At 42.0% G+C, this 19,446-nt stretch overlaps 1 protein-coding gene across 3 annotated transcripts in view; it reads left to right on the top strand.

The window, feature by feature from the left end:
- CAPZB (capping actin protein of muscle Z-line subunit beta) overlaps window positions 1-16,056 on the top strand; it is a 1,142,657-nt gene extending 1,126,601 nt beyond the window's left edge. For all 3 annotated transcript variants that reach the window (XM_044061787.1, XM_044061788.1, XM_044061789.1), the window contains one exon: window positions 15,363-16,056. Coding sequence is in view for 1 of the 3 variants with exons in the window: in XM_044061789.1 (XP_043917724.1) it covers window positions 15,363-15,450 (88 nt within the window). In the remaining 2 variants the exon portion in view is untranslated. The remainder of the gene's footprint in view (window positions 1-15,362) is intronic.
- The last annotated feature ends 3,390 nt before the right edge of the window (window positions 16,057-19,446 follow it).

Genomic DNA, 19,446 nt, shown 5'->3' with positions numbered 1-19,446 from the left:
CTGCTTTTTCTTTCAAGGCCGGTGCAATAGAAATGCAGTCATTAAGCCCTGGATATATGTTGGCAGCCAAACGTAATCGCCACATCATTTCTTTTTTATTGAACATATTTTTCCAATCCCCTCCCCTCACATCATTGGATACCTCGTCAATAATACTGAAACTGTACCCTATATAGTTTTCACATTCCTTGCAGTGCCTGTAAAGTGCATTTGTTTCCTTCATAGTCTTGATATCATATAAGTGTTCATAAATCCTAAGTTTTAATGCCCTCTCTGTTTTACCAACATAAAAGCTGGTACAGGTGTTGCACTTAGCAAGGTACACCATCCTTCTAGTAGCACAGTTCCCTTTTCTAAAATAAACTTCAGTTTCTGTGTAGTTATTTAATATGACTGAGGATTCCTGTATTATAAACTTGCATTGACCGCACATTCCACATGCCTTTGTTCCCATTTTTGTTGTAATTTCAGGGTGACCTTCTAAAATGTTTTTAATATTTTTACCAACTTTAGTGGAAAAAGTGGGTTTTCCCCCCAACTTTGTGAAAACATCAGTACTAACTCTAAAAATATTCCAGTTCTTACATAAAATGTTTCGAATGCCACTATAATGAGAACTAAGTGGTACAGGATATGTACGAGGGTAGTGTGACAGCAGTGAGGTCTGCGGTGGGAGTGACAGATGCGTTTAAGGTGGAGGTGGGGTTGCATCAAGGATCAGCTCTGAGCCCTTTCTTATTTGCAATGGTGATGGACAGGTTGACAGACTAGATCAGACAGGAGTCCCTGTGGACTATGATTGCAGATGACATTGTGATCTGTAGTGAGAGTAGGGAACAGGTGGAGGAGACCCTGGAGAGATGGAGATATGCTCTAGAGAGAATAGGAATGAAGGTCAGCAGGACTAAGACAGAATATATGTGTGTGAATGAGAGGGAGGATAGAGGAATGGTGAGGATGCAAGGAGTAGAGGTGGCGAAGGTGGATGAGTTTAAATACTTGGGGTCAATAGTTCAGAGTAATGGTGAGTGTGGAAGAGAGGTGAAGAAGAGAGTACAGGCAGGATGGAGTGGGTGGAGAAGAGTGTCAGGCGAGTACCTGTAACAGTGAAAGGGAAGGTCTACAAGAGGGTAGTGAGACCAGCTATGTTGTATGGGTTGGAGACAGTGGCATTGACAAAAAGGCAGGAGTTTGAGCTGGATGTGGCAGAGTTAAAGATGTTAAGATTTGCACTGGGTGTGACTAGGGTGGACAGGATTTAGGAGTAAGTATATCAGAGGGTCAGCCCAGGTTGGAAGGTTTGGAGACAAAACCAGAGAGGCAAGATTACGTTGGTTTGGACATGTGCTGAGGAGGGATGCTGAGTATATTGGGGAAAAAGATGCAGAGGACGGGAAGAAATGGAAACAGGTGATCCGCTGTGGCAACCCCTAACGGGAACAGCCGAAAGAAGATGATGATTGTATCACACAAGCTTGTGTAAACCTGCAAGTGCTTAGCCATGCCATTATTTGAATGTGCAAAGTGTACATTTCATTCAAGCTTTTTACCTAATAGAGGTTGATATTTCTCCCCCCAATGATTGTATGTATCTTGCAAAATGTCATAGACAAATGCTGTCGGGTACTGAGTGCCATTTGATAGCTGGTACCTTTGCTTTCATCATTTATCCAGATAAGTGCCCTGTTGGGGAACTTTCCTTTTTACTTACAATATTTTGTTGAAAGTTGTTAGGTGTCAGGAGCAATAAGTGAGTGTGTGGTAGGCAGATTCCATACTAGGACTTGCATACCAAATGTCTTTATTGCCCAGGCTCAGAACACAGTCAGAAGTCTTGCTCAATCTGTCTATCATTCATTCCCAAAACCCTTTAAGTCGAGGCTTTTCACTGTCAATGCCTTTCTAGATACCCTACATCTTAAAACTCTTGGCCCAGTCCATGATGGCTGACTCTGTATCCTTGGGCATCCCTCTGCAGCCAAAGAAAGAAGCTAAAGAGGCTTTGAATGGATCTGCAGGTCAGTGTTTCAGACACCAGCAATACCCACTGAGGTTCCAGAAACCATGGTATGCCAAGTTACCTCTCAGGTGCCCACTACTGTGACTCCTTTGGCAGTCTGTTTGGCTGCTGAAGCCTTGCAAACTCCCGATATGTCCAATGAACTGCAACTCATTTCCAAGGTACCTCATGGCATCCCTCAAATTTTAGTTAGAGAGGGGATCTCAGCCTCTCTAATAAAAGTCGGGCATGGTTCCAAACCTCTGCTTCTCATCCAGGTGGACGTCATGCCTAAAAAGAAAAAACAGAAGACTAGGCATATGATCTCTCACTTTGCAGCTAGAGAAAAGGAGTGGAGAGACTTCTCACAGGGCTTTTTCAAAACCATTATGTCTTGGAAACTTCCCTTCTTTGAGTCTCCCCAACCGCAGGCTATTCCTCAAAAATGTACCCTGGTTTCCCCTCTTCTGAAGAATAAGACCACGATTCTGACCATTCCCTAGACTATTCCACTTAGCTGCATTCTCCAGGATAAATATCTTCCAGTGAATTCCACTATTGAGGAAGTTTCGTTTGGGGAGACTATCCAGAACATGGTTACACTTTGAATGGCAATCCATTCGGATCTCTGATGTTCAGAAGACATATTACAGCTTCTTGGAGATGGGTACCCGGACCCTTCCTCAGTCCCTCCTTTTCTTGAGGCTTTCCAGGATGTTTTTCAGTGCACATCTTGTGCACCTTATTCTTAACCAGCAGCTCCTAAAAGACTAAGCAGGTTTTACAAAAAGCCTGATGACTTTAAATACTAATACAAGTATCCTGTGGCAAACCCCTCTGCCGTATCTCTCTTCAGATAAGCTCTCTCAGCTTCTGACCAGTGCTATGAACAAAGATAGGAGGGCTATGGATAGATGGGGAAAGAAAGTTCACACCTCCTCTACCCTTGCTGTTGGGGAATTTAGTTACCAGACTCAAATAATAGTGATGGATCTCTTTCCTGCATTCCTTAAAGTTATGCTGGACCCTCCTGCAGCAAAGCCCTAAGCATCAGTGCAGAGCCTACTATCTCAGGCAACTCAAATAGCCAGTCACAGCAGTAAGTGCAGTTACAGTGCTGTAGATGCTTCCTCTAGGGAAGCTGCCACTGGATCTGTTATTCGCAGATGTGCGTGGCTTCATATTTAGTTTATCCCCGAGGATTTCATATCAAAACCTTTAGGCCCTTGGACACAGACTTACTTTTTGGTCCTAAGAGTGGCAGTCTGTTCATAACTCTCCAAGACCAAGATAAGACTTAGACTGCAAACAGATTCTACTCTCCTGAGTTCCTAGATGCCATAGGAACTACCTGGTTTACTAACAAGATTGTGAACTACACCACGTCGAATCAGCTTATGCAAAGTCCGAACTCCGAATGCTAAAACGTTGAGCACTGATATTCCAGACCGTAAAGTCACGCCCTTCTTGACCCGTGTTAGCATTTGTTTTTAGATATGGAGTGGTCAGAAATGTTGCCTTTCTATGTTTTGTTTTTGCGTTTGTGCAGTTCGGCAGTATGGATTTCACGTAAATAGATTGACGATATGAATAAACTGTGACATGCAATCAACATTTTGATAGATGGGTAGTTCGGGTTTTACTGTCTCAGTCATTAAAAGGGATCCTAGGACAGCTCAGAAACAAAGAAAACACCCCTAGGAAAGGGTACTCTACAAGTCCAATAGGGAACCTCCAGTGGGGATGCCTCTCTTTGGAATCAAAACTTTGTGACTACCTCTGCAGCACTCCTCCCACTGTCTTTAGCTCCATTACTCCTCTTTCCCAGAGACTGTCGCTGTCCCTGGCCAGGTGGGAAGCTATTACCACAGATAAGTGGTTCCTGTCCACCATCCGTGGTAGTCATGCCATGTCATGGGGAAAATATTCCCCCTCTGAAAGGCATGCTGCAACATCCTTACAAACAAATATCGCTCTCTGCCCACATTATTCAAGAACTCTTAAATCAGGGCACCATCGAGCAAGTCCCGAAGGACTTCATGGAGCAAGGGTTTTACTTCATGATTTTTCTAGTGCCAAGGAAAGAAGGGAAGTGGAGATCCATACGGTCTCTTCTAAATACTTACTTGAAGGCACCATCTTTTGAAATGCTGTCTTCACACACATCTGTCTTTCATCCTTCCCCCAAGCTTTCTTATTGAAACTAGATCTGAAGGATGCCTGTATACACATACACATTCATCTTCCTTGCAGGAGATTCCTCAGGTTGTCCTTTGGGATTTCGTATTTTCATTTTATTACTCTGCCTTTTGGTCTTACTACAGTCCCAAGAATGTTCAAAGTGTCTTGCTCCGGTAGTAGCTTTCTTTCACATTCAGGGAATCCGAATTTTCCACTACATGGACGACCTTGTGATCCAGGATCTCACTCCAAAAGTTCTTCAGCCTCTACACTTCACCCTCCAACTACTGACAGGTCTGGATTTCACTGTAAGCTACAAAAAATCCAACATGGTTCCTACACAGGATCTGGTTTTCCCAGGGCTGCAAACTGGAGAGACAGAAAATGCATGCATTCCTCCCCTGGAGAAAGTTCAGTCTTTCAGTTTTTTTTTCCAAAATCTCTCCTCTGCAGCCTTTTTCCTCAGTAGGGGAGATGCTAACAACTTTGGGGTTCATGGCAGCCTCCTTCCGTATTCTCCCCCTGACCAGACTTCACATGAGGATAATCTAGTGATACCTGAAATTTGTGTAGCTCCAATGTCACCCCTTGGACAACTTAATTCCCTCCTCCTTTGTTTAAAAAATGAGCTGCTGTGGTAGAAGGGATAGGTCATGCTAAACCCAGAACTGCCCACCTCCTTTTCAACAGGTTCACACAGATGCCTCTAACAAAGGTGTAGGAGGTATGGACAGGATCAGAGTGCAGGGGCAATAGCAGCCACAGTTACTGAAGAAATGCATCAATCTGTAGGAGATGTTGGCTCACAAGCTCTTCAGACTTTGGCCCAACTCTGAAAACCCAGGCATAGTGTATACACACAACACCACAGTCATGTACTGCATAAACAGGGAGGCACCAAGTCTTGCCCACTGTGCAGATTATCACAGGAGGCATGGAACATAACCACCCAGATGGATATTACGTTCATAGTCCCATACATCCCTTCTCAGTACATTGTATTAGCAGACTTCCTAAGCTGCACTCTGGAGGACTCCCCACGAATGGATGTTGAATAGAGGGGCTTTCCAGATGATCGCCCTTCAGTGGGGCATTCCTCAGATAGACCCCTTCTCTGTCAGCAAACAACCATCAGCTCCCCCATTTCTGCACCAGAGACCCTTGTTCCACACCCTGAAGGACAGGTACCTTTTTCCTTCTGGTGGACAGGGAGGTTCATCCTTGCCTTTCCTCCTCCTGCTTCTTACAACAATTCCTAAGAGACAAAGGGAAACACCTAAGAGACAAAGGGAAACACCTAAAGTCCTTTTGCTGACACCCTTTTGGCTAAGGCAGCATTGGTTTCCCCTGCTGTTTCAACTGTTCATGGGAAATTACAGGAAAATGTCTCTTCAACTGGAACTGATAACTCTGCAAAAAGGATTGCTCCTCCACCCAAATACTGCATCTGTCAACCTGACCCTGCTGCATGATAGGATTTTAATTCCTCAAAGGCATCTCTTCTCTGAAGAGATCATTCAAGTCCTAAATGAAGCCAGGAGACCCCCAACTAGAAAAATCTAGCACAGCAAAATGAAAAAGGTTTTCTCATTGGTGTCCCTAACATAGTCAAGAGGCCCTGTTATCACAATCCTCTGCTGTACTGCAATATCTCTACAAACTACGCCTGTCAGGTTTGGTCTACTGTTCTACAAAAAGTCACCTGTCTGGTGTTGGTGCCTGTCCCTCTTAACTTCCACTTATACCTAGAGTGAAGGTCAAGCTTTTCCTCAGGAGTGATGCATCTTAACCCGTCAAGGAAACGCATCTCTCCTCCTTGGGATCTTAAGTTTGTGTTAGAAAAGCCTACACTGCCTCCTTTTAAAACCGGTATCATTCACATCTCTAAAATTCTGTACTTGAAATCTAGCCTTCTCTTGGCTTTCACCTTGGCTAGGAGGGTCTCTGAGTTGCAAATGCTCATGGCCATTCCCCCATTTCTTGTTTTTTCACAAGGAGCACTGTGATTGTCAAGGATAATCCTTCTTTTATGCCCATTAGTGAATGAGTTGTCCCTCAGTCAGGCTGTTCACCTACCCTTATTCTTTAAAAATCCACAGAACCGAGGGGGGGGGGGGGTTCTTACATTCTCTGTACACTGTCAGGCAACTCAGGTTTTATCTGGACAAAGCTTAAATCCTTCAGAGAGACTGAACAGCTGTTTGTATTATTTAAGAGTTTTAAGATGGACCAGCCCTTCTCCAAACAAACTAGTGCAACGTGGATCTCTAAGGTTCTCTGTTTCTGCTACTCGCACTATGGTAAGACCTTGTCTGCCTGCCCTAAAGAACATTCCACTAGGGCAGTGTCTTCCTTTTCACAAAGGAGTAGACTCCAGGTCTATTGTGGATGCTGCTGATGTTCTTCATGTTTCACTGTTGCAGTCATCACATTTGGGTTATCTGCTTGCAGGAGCCCTCAGTCAGTCTGATTATCTAAGTTTTGGGTCCTGCGTCAGTTGTCTCATCTTCCGTGACGTCAGGTAGTCAGGGGTATAAAGCATGCAGCTGGTGCCATTACATCAGTCTTTCTTGCCGTGTGGTGCCCGAAGCAGAAGCAGTTCACAAGTGCCAGTCAGCCGACTCCTGAAATTTTCGTTTTCGAGTTTCAGATCCAAAGTCTTCAACTAAAGCGAAGTACCTCGTTGGGGAAACTTTTTTTCTTGCTCTAAACCGATATCAGTAAAAGTCAATAATTGTATTTCTTGTGGAAAGCAATACTGGAGGAGATGCACTCTTTCCAAACGCCGTTGGAAAAGTCTGGAACTCTCTTCCCACCAGTATTCTTTCCTCTACCTCTACCCCACCCATCAGAAACTGTTTCACCACACACAATATCTGGCTTTGGCTAATGCTCATCTCCTGACTGATCCTTCCTAGTCTCTATTCTATACCTTGTGAATTGTTCATTTTTTTTTTTTTTTATTTTTATTATATATTTAAAAATGAATTTTGCAACCTTTATTTGTTTGTTTTTTTTTTGTTTTTTTCTCCTCTGTAATTATAATATTTTGGAAATGTCTGTATGTCTGTATTTTGTATTTTGTTTCCTCCTTTGCCTGAAAAGGAAATTAAATCCAGTCTCAGTGAAATAAATAATAAATAAATTGTAAAGATTTTCATTCGTACTGTGTTCCTTGCCTAGGTCCTGACCATGATGTACCTTGCTGTCGGTTTTGTGCCTTATTTAAACCACAAACTATTCATCATCGGTACATTTTCGCTTCTAAATATTTTGGTACTCTGTTCAATTATCCAGATATGTCTTTAGTAAGCCACCCGACTACCAACATTCCGAAAAAACGTAAAGATAAAGACAGAGACAGGCCGCCTAGGTCCAAAGCTGCCGACGACGCTTCTCCTAAGCTAGTCGCCACTTCACCGGTACTCAGTGAGGCACTTTCGCAGCCCCTGATACCCACTACTACAGATTCGCAGGCCTCTACTGAGACCCATTCAGAGTCCAGTATGCCGCGAGATGCTTCAACTGTGGAACCTGCGGATGTCTCTACCATGGATGGGTTCGGAGCCACTGTGCAGGCACCGGCTCCTGAGGGTGTATTCAGGCCTACTGACTTGCATATTAAACAGACGCCATCTTCTTCTTCTAGGCCTAAAACTTGAACCATGCCTAGGAAACAGGCGCCCAGACCGCATAGTCAAGCCTCTATGCCTAAAAAACAAATAAGAATGGCTGAAGACCTTATTACTTTAATCAGGGGAAGTAAACCAAAGAATGAACCTGGATGCCGCTGTTCAGCGAAACAATAGAGCCATGGAGAGAAATGTAGGCAGACTTCCGTTTAATAGTAAAAGCCACAAAAACAACAAAACACATAAACGTATTCAACACTTCGTTTTTGTTTCTAGCACTGCCTCAGATGTGGGCTGTCGCTTCATTACTTAGACTCCTGATACTTTTTTTTTAGGGGGGGTTATCAGGAGTCTTAAGTAATGAAGTGGATTGGTTTGTGATAGCCCACATCTGAGGAAGTGCTAAAAATGAAAATGAAGTGTTGACTACGTTTGTGTTTTGTTGTTTTGTGGCTTTTACTATTAAACGTAAGTCTGCCTACATTTCTGTCCGTGGCTTTGTTTCGCTGAACAGTGGCATCCAGGTTCATTCTTCGGTTTATTTGTGCGATTTTTCCTTGTTTGCCTGCTTTTTGGATTTAATCGGGAAGCCAATCTTCTCTCTGAGACCTAGGACTGAATTTGCTTATGATACTTCTGACCAGGATTCTGAAATTTCTGTCTCCTCTGATGACCAGGATTTACCCTTATCTACCTATGAGGATTCTGATGCAGAGGACTCTATTCCCTCTGCTTCACCCCCAGAGGATTTTCTTTTGGTGAAACCTTGCATACTCTTAGGAAACTTTTTCACTGGGAAAGCCAAGATTACTCTGATTCTAAAAAGAGGCTTAGAGATTTCTTACTCCTGCCCCAACACAGGCCTTTAGCTATCCCTCCTGTGCTGGACATTGTTGGCAATGCCTTCTTGGAATCTAGCTTGGTCCCTGACTCTCTACCTCCTGCTCCCAGAAAATATGATAGATATTACAGGGTTCCCGATTCTCATAAGTTCCTTTTTAAAAATCCTACTGTGGACCCTGAGACCATTTCACAGGCACCCCAGGGCATTAAGGCTACTACTGTCAAAAATCCTACACCCTCTGATAGAGTTTAAAGGGCCTTGGATAGATGAGAAGGTGTACACCTCTGCAACCTTGGCCATCACGGCCTTAAATTGCCAGTTTCATATGTTAAAGTATCAGCAGTATATTATTGGATTGCTTAAACAGAAAATGATGTTGATTCCTGATTGTGCTGAAAGTAAGGATTTACAGGATTTAATGCATTCTGCTGAACAGGTTGGAAAACATACTTTGCAATGTGGTTTTGATTCACTAGAGGCATCTTGCAGGGCTGCTGTCACCGGGTCTGTACTTAGAAGGCATGCTTGGCTTAAGGAGCAATCTTTGCCAGATCATGTTAAAACTAAATTGCTGGATGCTCTCTTAAATCAGGACCGCCTGTTTGACGACAAATCAGAAGTATTTCTTAAAAAGATGGAGGAAAAAGCTAAATCTATGTAAACTGTTAAATATTTCTTACAAGTGCAGCCTCCTAGATTTAGTAGGCATTGGCTCTCAAAAAATTGTTCCTTTCCTGCCTCTTCCAGACCTTCAGTTCAAACTCAGAACCAGCAGAACACCCAGGCTTCAGTCCCAGGGTACGCACAGGACTAAGCAGTGGGGGGCTCCCACTTCCAAATCAGGGAGTAGTAAGACTCCCCCCTATGGTAAGCTGTGTCAGTGACTTAACTTTAAAACTTCCAAGCACTTCTCAACTGACTGCTCCTTTAGGAGGAAAGATTGCTCTACAAGCAAAAAACTGGGAACTCGTTACCCAGGACAAATGGGTTTTAAACATAGTTTCCCAAGGACAAACTAAACTTGAAAAAGGAAGCCTGCAAGACGATAAACCTCAGCAGATGCACCAATTCCAGACACTGTCATGCTGATAAACTGCAAGTTAAAATTTTATTTTAAGCTCAACAAAAATATGCTTTTCGTCAGTGTCCCACACCAACATCAGAAAAACAAACAACACATTCAGCTTACACCTTAATAAAAAGCTCGTAAATCACATGACTACTTAGCAATTAAGCCAATACATTTACAACACCTGCTCAAACCCTTCCCTGAGTAACTCAACCTTACTGAACAAGCAGTAAAAGGAATATCCATACTTTTGTAAGTCATGCTGAAATAGATAAAAAAATAAACGAAGAAATTAAAATAGATACAATCTACAAAAATAAATACAATAAAATTACCTAACCAAACTTCTTAATCTTAAAATACAAGAAATGGATAACATTCCATTTAAGCCTGGATAATGATAAGCTTCTAGTTTTAGCTGCCAAATGAATTCCTTTTGTTCTAAAAGTAACGTATCCGGACCCCCCCCATTGGAAGGAACTACCTGATCAATGACTGAAAAAATAAATTCATGACCTGGGTATTCCTTAACATGCCTGGCAAGCGCATTCTCCATCTTCTCTTTTTTGATGGCATAAAGGTGTTCTTAAAGGCGTTTCTGAAGTTTCCTGTCAGTTTTTCCTATATAGAACAGTGGGCATGAAGAGCACCTAGCCAAATATACCACATGTGAACTGGCACAGTTAAATCTACCCCTGATGGTGTATTTGGTCTCCCCAATACTAAAAAAGGGCCCTGCTTTAATAAACCTACAGTATTTACACATATTGCATTTGTACATCCCCTTAACCCGGGGCATGGTTCGATTTCATCTGTAGAATACTCTACAGATTCAACCCCCTCCTAAACACCACCTTGGGTGTAATCTCAAACCGTGAGTTATCTTGCATGTCTAATATTAAAATACTCCCAATTTTCAATCTCAAACCGTGAGTTATCTTGCATGTCTAATATTAAAATACTCCCAATTTTCTTTATGATGGAGGAAATGTCCCCTGCATCAACAGTGAAAGTTGTAATAAAACTGCAAAGGTAATTCTCATGGGCTTGCATATGGAATGGTTTGGGGTTCTGGGGTGCTACATTATTGCCCAAAATTGGTACGTAGAACCCATTCTTCCTCTTACCGCAAACTTCCTTGACCAGTTCTGATATGAGATGGTCCGGGTATCCCCTGTTCAAAAAAATTCCACGAATAAACTCACATTCTTCAAGGAAGTCGCTGAACTTAGACACCATCCTCGCCACCCTCACCAACTGCCCCTTTACTGTCGACCTCTTCTGATGGAAGGGGTGACTGCTCTCAAAATGTAAATAAATGTTAGAAAAAGTTACTTTACGATGAATTTTGGCAGTAAAACAGCCTAGAGGGATATCCTTAAATAACTCCACATCTAAGTAAGAGATCCTCTCCTTGGAAAAATTGAATGTAAATTTCAAAAAACTGGTGGCGTTATTAAAACTATCTAACAGTGTCTCAGCCACTTCCCTCTCCCCCTGTAGGATGATAAAAATATCATCCAAGAATCTAGTGTAACGCAGGGTTTTCTCCTGAATGATAGAATTAGGGAAAACAAACTCTCTCTCCCAGTAAGTCATCACCAAATTGGCAACGCTGGCCCCACAAGGAGACCCCATAGGGACCCCTCTTAATTGGTGGACCCAACTGTTGTTAAAGGAGAAAAAATTGCAGGTCAGAATGATGTCCAATAACTCCCTCGCCATCAGAATGTCTCCAACAGGTGCCTGTTTAATGGTCATGATAGCTTCAATCCATTCTAACGCTATGGAATGAGGGATGGAGGAGTACAAATCAATAACATCGATTGTCAAGGAATTACTCTCCCCTGTGCAAGAAGTACAATTAACCCTCACAAGAAATAACCAGGAGTCTTTAGAAATGTGGGACTCACTGGACACATACTTTTTCAAAAATCGTGTCCACCACCTTCGCCTCAGCGTAAGTCACACTGCCCCTTGCACTCACCAATTGGTGCATGGGGGGGGGGGGGTCATGCACATTCTTATGAATCTTCGGATTGCCAAACTGGACAGGTATCATGGGGTTAGGGGTACAGATATAGTTAAAAACTTCCATATTAATGATTCCATTGATGAACATGTCATTGAAATAAGTACAGACCCTGGTCACACTCTGATTCAACTCATTTTTCGAAACCTCCCTATAGGTTTCAGATGCCAGAATATTTTCCATTCTCTGAATGTAATCTACCTCTTCCATCACTACCAGTCCTCCCACCTTGTCTGGCTGCATAACCCTCACAGAAGAATTGGTTAACAATTCTAAAAGACGCTTCTCATCTTTGTTGATATTATAAGGGACAATTCATTTACATTTCAATAAATGACGAATGTCTAAGTCACACAGTCGTTCAAAAAGGCAAAGAGAATAATGTAAAAGGGGACAACAGATTCATCAGACTACGCCTGGGGTGCACACATGGCAGGACAATGCATACAGGGCAAATGGTCTGCAAACCAAAGGCAACTACACATCAATCAAAAGGAGATGCTAGCTGTAAAAAATGTACTAACAGCCTTCAAGGACCTTTTGCATCCAGGACAACTTCTAATAAGGACGGACAACACCACAGTTGTGGTACATAAACAAACAAGGAGGCACACACTCCTACCCACTATGCAGACAGGCAATGGACTTGTGGAATACAGCATTAATTTACCAAGTAGAAATGCAAGCATAATTCCTGACAGGAAAAGAAAACATTTTGGCAGACAAGCAGAAATTTGACAGACCCTTACGAGTGGAGTCTACACCCAAAAGTATTCTCAATGAAAACTCAAAGGTGGGGAACACCAGACATAGATCTGTTTGCCTCAACCAACAATTGCCAGCTACAAAAATGTTGCACAAGGACTTACCATCCCCTGGCCTGGAAAGTGGATGCCCTATCATTCAGTTGGACAACATCGTCAGTCTACGCCTTCCCACTTCTGCCTCTACTCACACAGGTATTACTGAAAACCAGATCAGAGAGACCACAGATGATCCTCATTTCCCCGGACTGGCCATGTCAACACTGGTACCCACTACTACGAAACTTGACTCACAGCCCTCCATGGATCTTACCTCAATTCCCTCTGCTGTTAACCCAACAAAACTCTCAGATCCTTCACAGTCCGCTAAGGACCTTAAATCTAGCTGCATGGAAAATACCTTAAATTATCAAACAACAGTTCTCTCAAAGGATGTCCAGAATGTCATTTTGGAGGCCAGGAAGGCCCAGCACCAGAAAAACTTACTCAGACAAATGGAAAAGATTTTGTGTATGGATCCAGGCCAGAAGCCTAAATCCTGACATCCCAAATATTCTGCACATACTCCAATATCTGAGATGCTACACAAAGGCCTTTCTTTCTCATCCATAAAGATCCATGCTTCAGCCATTTCAGCTCAATATGATACGGTTCCTCCCATTTTCTCTCATCCTTTGCTAAGGCAGTTTCTCAGAGGGGCAAAAAATATAAGACCCTCCAGAAAACCACCTACTCCAACTTGGGATCTAAATTTTGTTCTGGAAAAGTTAACACTTCCTCCTTTTGAACCAGCCTTTTCAGCAGAGCTTCAATACTTGTCATGGAAGACAGCCCTGCTGCTGGCTATCACCTCAGCACGCAGAGTCTCAGAACTGCAGGCACTTATGGCAGTGGAACCTTTCATCATTTTCCATCAGGACAGAGTATCTTTACGCACCAACCCTTCCTTCATGCCAAAGGTAGTATCCAGTGTGGCTCTCAATCAGACCATACACTTGCCCACCTTTTATCCAAACCCACAGAATAAAGGAGAAAGACTCCTTCACTCTTTGGACATTCACAGACAGTTACGTTACTATTTGGACAGGACAAAGGCCTTCAGAAAATCTGACTAACTCCTTGTAACCTATGCACCAGGCTCAGAAGGAAAGGCTATTTCAAAACAGACCATCTCCAAATGGATAGCACATTGCATCCGCCTTTGCTACTCACACCATGGGAAAGCAGTGCCTGCTAGTATTAGGTCTCACTCTACCAGGGCTACAGCAACCTCAGCAGCCTTCCTCCGAGGAGTCCCAACAAAGGACATTCTGGAGGCAGCTACTTGGAGTTCAGTGCACACCTTCACCAAGCATTACCACCTTCCTCTGTACTCAAAAACCAGAGCTGGGTTTGCCGCTGCACCTAACCCAGTTTAGCTCCTACCCACCCAACCATAGCTTTGGGACTCTACCCAAGTGTGATGACTGCAGCAGCATATGACGATGAACATCGTACAGTTTTGTACCTACCATAAATGTAGATGTCCGAGTGGTTATGCTGCTGCAGTCCAGGTTACCCACCCTCCATCCCCTCTACTTAACGAGGCTTTTCTTATACCTTCATGTACTTCAACCTTTGGGATGCATGTCTATATGGTGTATTTGCTTACAACTAGTACCATTGTTTTGCACTAAGGTATGTTTTGCAAGCTTCTTATTTTGCCTTCTTAGTTTGGGGCACCTGACATCTGGGGCAAGAAAAACTGAAGAAAATAGCGTCGGCTGCCTCTTTTTTACCCCTGCTGCACTGACGTCAGGGAAGAAGCGATGACAGCCGACGCCGGACCAAGGCTTTGGAATTCAGGCCGACTGCAGGACCGCCTGACGGCAGGATAACCCCAAGTGTGATGACTGCAGCAGCATAACCACTCGAACATCTACATTTATGGTAGGTACAAAACTGTACTTTCTGGTTTCCTACTAAAGGCTCCAGAGTACTATCAAGTGGCAGGTAGTCCATAACTTTAGGTTCTATCTCTTTGTTATTAATTCTCATTTCTACTTTCCCCCTTTTTCTTATTTTTTGTGTTGTGAAATTGTCCATATCCTGGTGCCATTGCCTGTTTCTCTTGAAATGTCTTTGATGCTGCCTTCTTTTTCTGTTTAGTTTTGCTTTCTCCTTTGCATAAATATTACACCATATTAAATCTCTCTCTCATGACCACATTTCTTCTTGAGACGTCTCCCACTCCACCTTTAGTTGTGTAGTTGTTTCAGTTACACCCTTACAGTGCAAGTGACTTTGGGATCATTTTTCAGTTAGTACAGAGGTTAAGTTTGCAAGCTTTAGTTTCTGTGGTACAGGATTTGATTCCCTCAGGCCTTGCTTGCTTACTGTGTGATCATGAGAAAATCACTTAACCAGACATTGCTCCTGGGTTGCCCCTGAAAAGGACTGTGACCGATGTGCTTACCTGATTAACAAATGGGTATTTATAGTAAGTCAAGGGTTGTACAATCTCTTCTAATAAATAAGTCTGACACTGTTGAATTTGCTTGCCTTGATAATGTGCATTTCACTTTGCCTTTTAGTAGTATTTAATCTGTTACTCCATGATTTTTAACCTGTTTGTACTTGGAAGTGCTGGGCAGTGGATGCTTTTGTACCTGTTGTAATAAGTTGTTCAGACTACTGGATGATGATGGATGTTGCTGTGTCAGGCTGTTTTGGTTAATTTGCCTTAAATTTTTAATTAGAGTTTTCCTGCATTCGAGGAAAGACTTTTTTATTCAGTTTTTAGAAATATGTTTTCTAAACAAGAACTGATGTATTGTTTTTTTTTTCTTGTTCCCCTAACAGGACGGTGCAAAGTCTTGCAGACAAGTCAAAACAAGATGCACTCAAAAATGATCTGGTGGAGGCTATCCGGAAAAAGCAGCAAAATTAAAGGTCATCTTTATGCTACTCAAGACTTGCCATGCACTCATTAGTAATTTTGTAGACACTTTTGTTCCCCATATGCCCTCCTGTCTCATTTTATGTCCACATGCATATCCGCTGTGATTCATCCCAAAGCCATTTCTTCATAATTAATGCTGTATAAAATATTTGAAGTTTACTTGTTGCTTCATAGTCTTACAGTTTGACCCCCTTATGAAATCTGTCCCTCATTAAGTTGTCTTTTTTTTGTCATTAAACTGCGCAAGACATCACTTGTATTTTTCATGTTTTTGTTACGTGTAAAAATGTAAAACAAAAATTTATTATTGTTTGTCAAAGAAAACTTTTAAGAGGGATGGGGAAATGATTAAATACCAGAGACCGATTCAGAGTATATGCTGCATTATGTCCTTCAGTGTTGTACCATACAGAAACAGATGCAGTGATAGTTTTTTCACAGTATGCTAAAACGTTCTTGCATTGAGGAAGACGCTTATGTTAATATTTAGGGAATGCAGGGTTTTTGTTTATTTTTTGTAAAGCTTAAATTGAAATGTATGTTCTGTATTTGAGCCTCCCGACTTAACTGAATAAATATTGAACTGGTTCAGGAGTGTTGCTTTTTCTGTATGCTTATTTAGTGCCTCCACTTTGTTTTGTGTACTCTTTGTGATTGTATTCAAGACTGGAACAGTGCATGACACATGCAACTATACCAGTCCTGTGAAATGTGGTATTAATTTAAAACTCTGGTTTCGGAAAAATGTGCTAGGCAGATAAATTTGAGGAATCCTCAAATGTGCAGATACACAAGTAAAGGTAACTGAAGGCACTGTGCAACTGCTCTCTGATAGCATTCCCTGTTCTAATGTCTCAGTCAACACATTAGTGAATTTTGTGTAGCTCTCATGCTCAAGGACATGTTTCTTCTTGCAGGCATATTCCTTTTTGTCACACATCAATTAAGAATGTTCGTGCAGACCATGCACTCCATAGTTCTTTTCTGCCACATTCACTTTGGAACAGGATCCAAACACATGCACCACTGGAAAGTTCCCACATTCATTGTTTGATGATCAAAAATATTTAATGATTTTATAGTCAACAGATATGCAGTCAAACTACATGGTCACAATGAGTTGTGTGAGAACAGCACATAAAGTGAATCACTTAAAAGTACTTGCACTTCTTTCTATTCATCCATGTGAGATAGGATTATGAACTCAAGGTCTTCATCATGGCCTAGTAAGGAGTGCCTCTAGAAGGTGGCAGGTTTGGGGCCTAGGTAGCATGCGTTTTATGATTATGAATCGGCGTCAGAAAGTAGGAGAAAGAGGTAAAACATCAGGAACCTAGACATTTGCAAAAGCCTTTCTTCCCAACCTCTGCCAGTGAGACAGCCTCCCACAAGTCATGGATGGTGCAACCATTGCTGACGTTCCCATGTTGGAGCTTTTGGAGCTGACCACACCTGGCCGACTGATATGAGAGTCTCATTAGTCTGTCATTGAAGATCTTTAGAGCCCACTGGAGAGATCCAGACATTTGCATGCATACAGTATTCAGTGTCCAATAGACATGCCCTCCTGGGTGTGGTATTGCACTGTAAGATTTAAGGGTTTGACACACATGACTAGCCCATTGCAGCTTCCTTTTGTCAATGAACCACCTCTGGTGTTTCTTGGCTTTACTGTTGGGGACCCGTTATTGGTTGAGTTCAGACTCTACCCCCCCCCCCCCAGGGTGGAGTTTAAGGTTAGTGGAGTGACTTCCTCCTCCCCCCTCCATTCGTTTCTATAAAGGGAATTTGTGAAGAACTGAGATCCTTCTGTGAGAGACAAGGATAATGATGCCTTTCATCCCTCTGGCTTCTCTCCTGTCATAGAGAAACAGCTAAGCACATTAAGTCAGTTTCTTTATTGGCCTATTACCAGTCTGTCTTGCTCAGATGTAGTTATTATTTGGTAAAGAAGGCTTGGGAGACCTGGCCATTATCCATGAATCCTTCTTTGATTAATGCCATTTATGGAACCTTGAAGCATCTGGTTTCTGTTCTCTTTGGTTTCAAAAAAGATGTTTTTTAAAAGCTTTGGAATGATGTTACCTCTTCACTAATCATCCATGCCAGGAGATGTCTCTGTCTCATTCAGTATAGATGCCAGAGACCACCATTTCTGCCGTCCAGACAGATAAGGTATCCAAAGCTTTTGACAAGGTGGAGAAAATGTTATGCCTTTCTTCTCTTTTTAGGCCTTAGTCAGGTTAGAATTTAGTCACCTGTCCAGGTTCATTCTTTTGCAAGCTAAGCATCAAAAGCTGCCAGAACTTCTTAGTTACGAAATCAAGAAGTCCCAGAAAATCAAAATTTCATGTGGGGACTTTGACATAGCCAGTCTTAACTTTCTCTTTGATGACGTGGCAAGTGCTTCAGGCTGATGTATGTATTTATGCTGGCTGGTAAGTGTCAGGTTTTGTTTCAAAGGAGACCTGAGGCTTAATCTGATCAAGTACATATAAACATGGGACTTCAAAGATGACTGCACATTGAATAACAGCTTAATAATAGCTCTCCCAGTGTGAAAACAGAAACTCAGCAGAGAAAGCCAGTGGACTTATATTTCTGGGAAAATTTCAGTAGCTGTCTAGTAAGTGGCACTGCCTGGATGCCAGGAAAAAAGAAATGCAGAGGACCTGAAAGAAAATCTGCTACAAAAGGTTAGGAAAAATACTGACTGAGAAAGGTACTGCAGCTTTTCAGCAAAAACCAGTGCAAGCTCCAGACATGACTTGCAATAACCTAGAAGAAAAAGATACCTGCAAACAGATCTGGTTAAAATAAATGAAACACTGATGGATTATATCAACTGAAGCGACAAAATGCTGAAATAAATGGAAGATGTTAAACATATATTCAGATGAGATGATAAAACTGCAAAAATCAGAGGTTGAAATGTAAAAAAGGCTGGCTGAATACAAGACTGCTCAAGAAGGCCTGTCTCAAAAAAATAGAATTAAGAGCACAGAGCAGTTGGGGAACACCTGAGGTTTTCTGCTGCACTGGAGAAACTGGAAGGAACAGACTGTATTAATTTTATGAAAGGACAAATAAGCAACGTGACTGGTATTCCACAGCAGGAGTTAATTGAAAGGGCACATTTTGTGTATGCTCCAAACCTGGCTGTGAGAAAGCAACCTAGACCTTTAATAGTAAAGATGTGATCCTACCAACAGAAGGAGTTGATTCTGACAAAACTGTGGCAGAAGGACAATGTACTAAATGTGGGAGACAGCAGAGTACTTGTGGAGAATGATTACTCATTGTGCACCAGGCAGAAGAGAAGTAAATTTATTCCACTATTCATGGAATGCCCGGAAGCAGGTGTGAGATTCAAACTGCTTTATCTTCAAAATATTCTTCCCTGGAGGAACAAAATCATTTTTATGAAGTATATGCTAAGGAGGAAATACAAATGTTTGTCCAACAAGAAGTAAGCTGTGAAACAGGAGGGATAGTCTGCTTCTTGTTCTTCTGGTAATAAAAACCACAGAGAGACTGTGCCAGTGAAACTTTTTCCAATGTTTCAATGGAAAATGCTTGAGAGAAGGAAAAATGCACAAGAGTTGACTAGAATAATTGAGGGTACATTGGAAATGAAGCAGATACAGGATTTGGGAGATGGAGATGAACAAGAATAAAGCCTGTAACTTGGATATTGACAAATGTGGGATTGCAAAACAATAATATTTGTGAAACGACAGAACAAGAAAATCTGGAAATCTTGGACTTTTTTGGACTTAAACTTGTAGTAGGGAACTCTAAAGCACATGCCCTACATCATGTCATTAATGTTTGGAAAAATACGTAGGAGAGGGAAGAGAAGGAAGAAATTTAACTAAGTAAAACAAATTTTTTCGTAATACTACTGATTTTATAGTGCATGACTTTCTTTGCATGCTATAAAGTTTTCTCAGTTATCTTCATATTAATGTAAACAGGTGCTCC

The sequence above is a fragment of the Protopterus annectens genome, chromosome 2.part0, assembly GCF_019279795.1.
Source record: "Protopterus annectens isolate FY-2018-M chromosome 2.part0, PAN1.0, whole genome shotgun sequence".
NCBI classification, from domain to species: Eukaryota; Metazoa; Chordata; order Ceratodontiformes; family Protopteridae; genus Protopterus; species Protopterus annectens.
The sequence above is the reverse complement of the archived record's forward strand: the minus strand, read 5'-3'. Positions and strand labels throughout refer to the sequence as shown.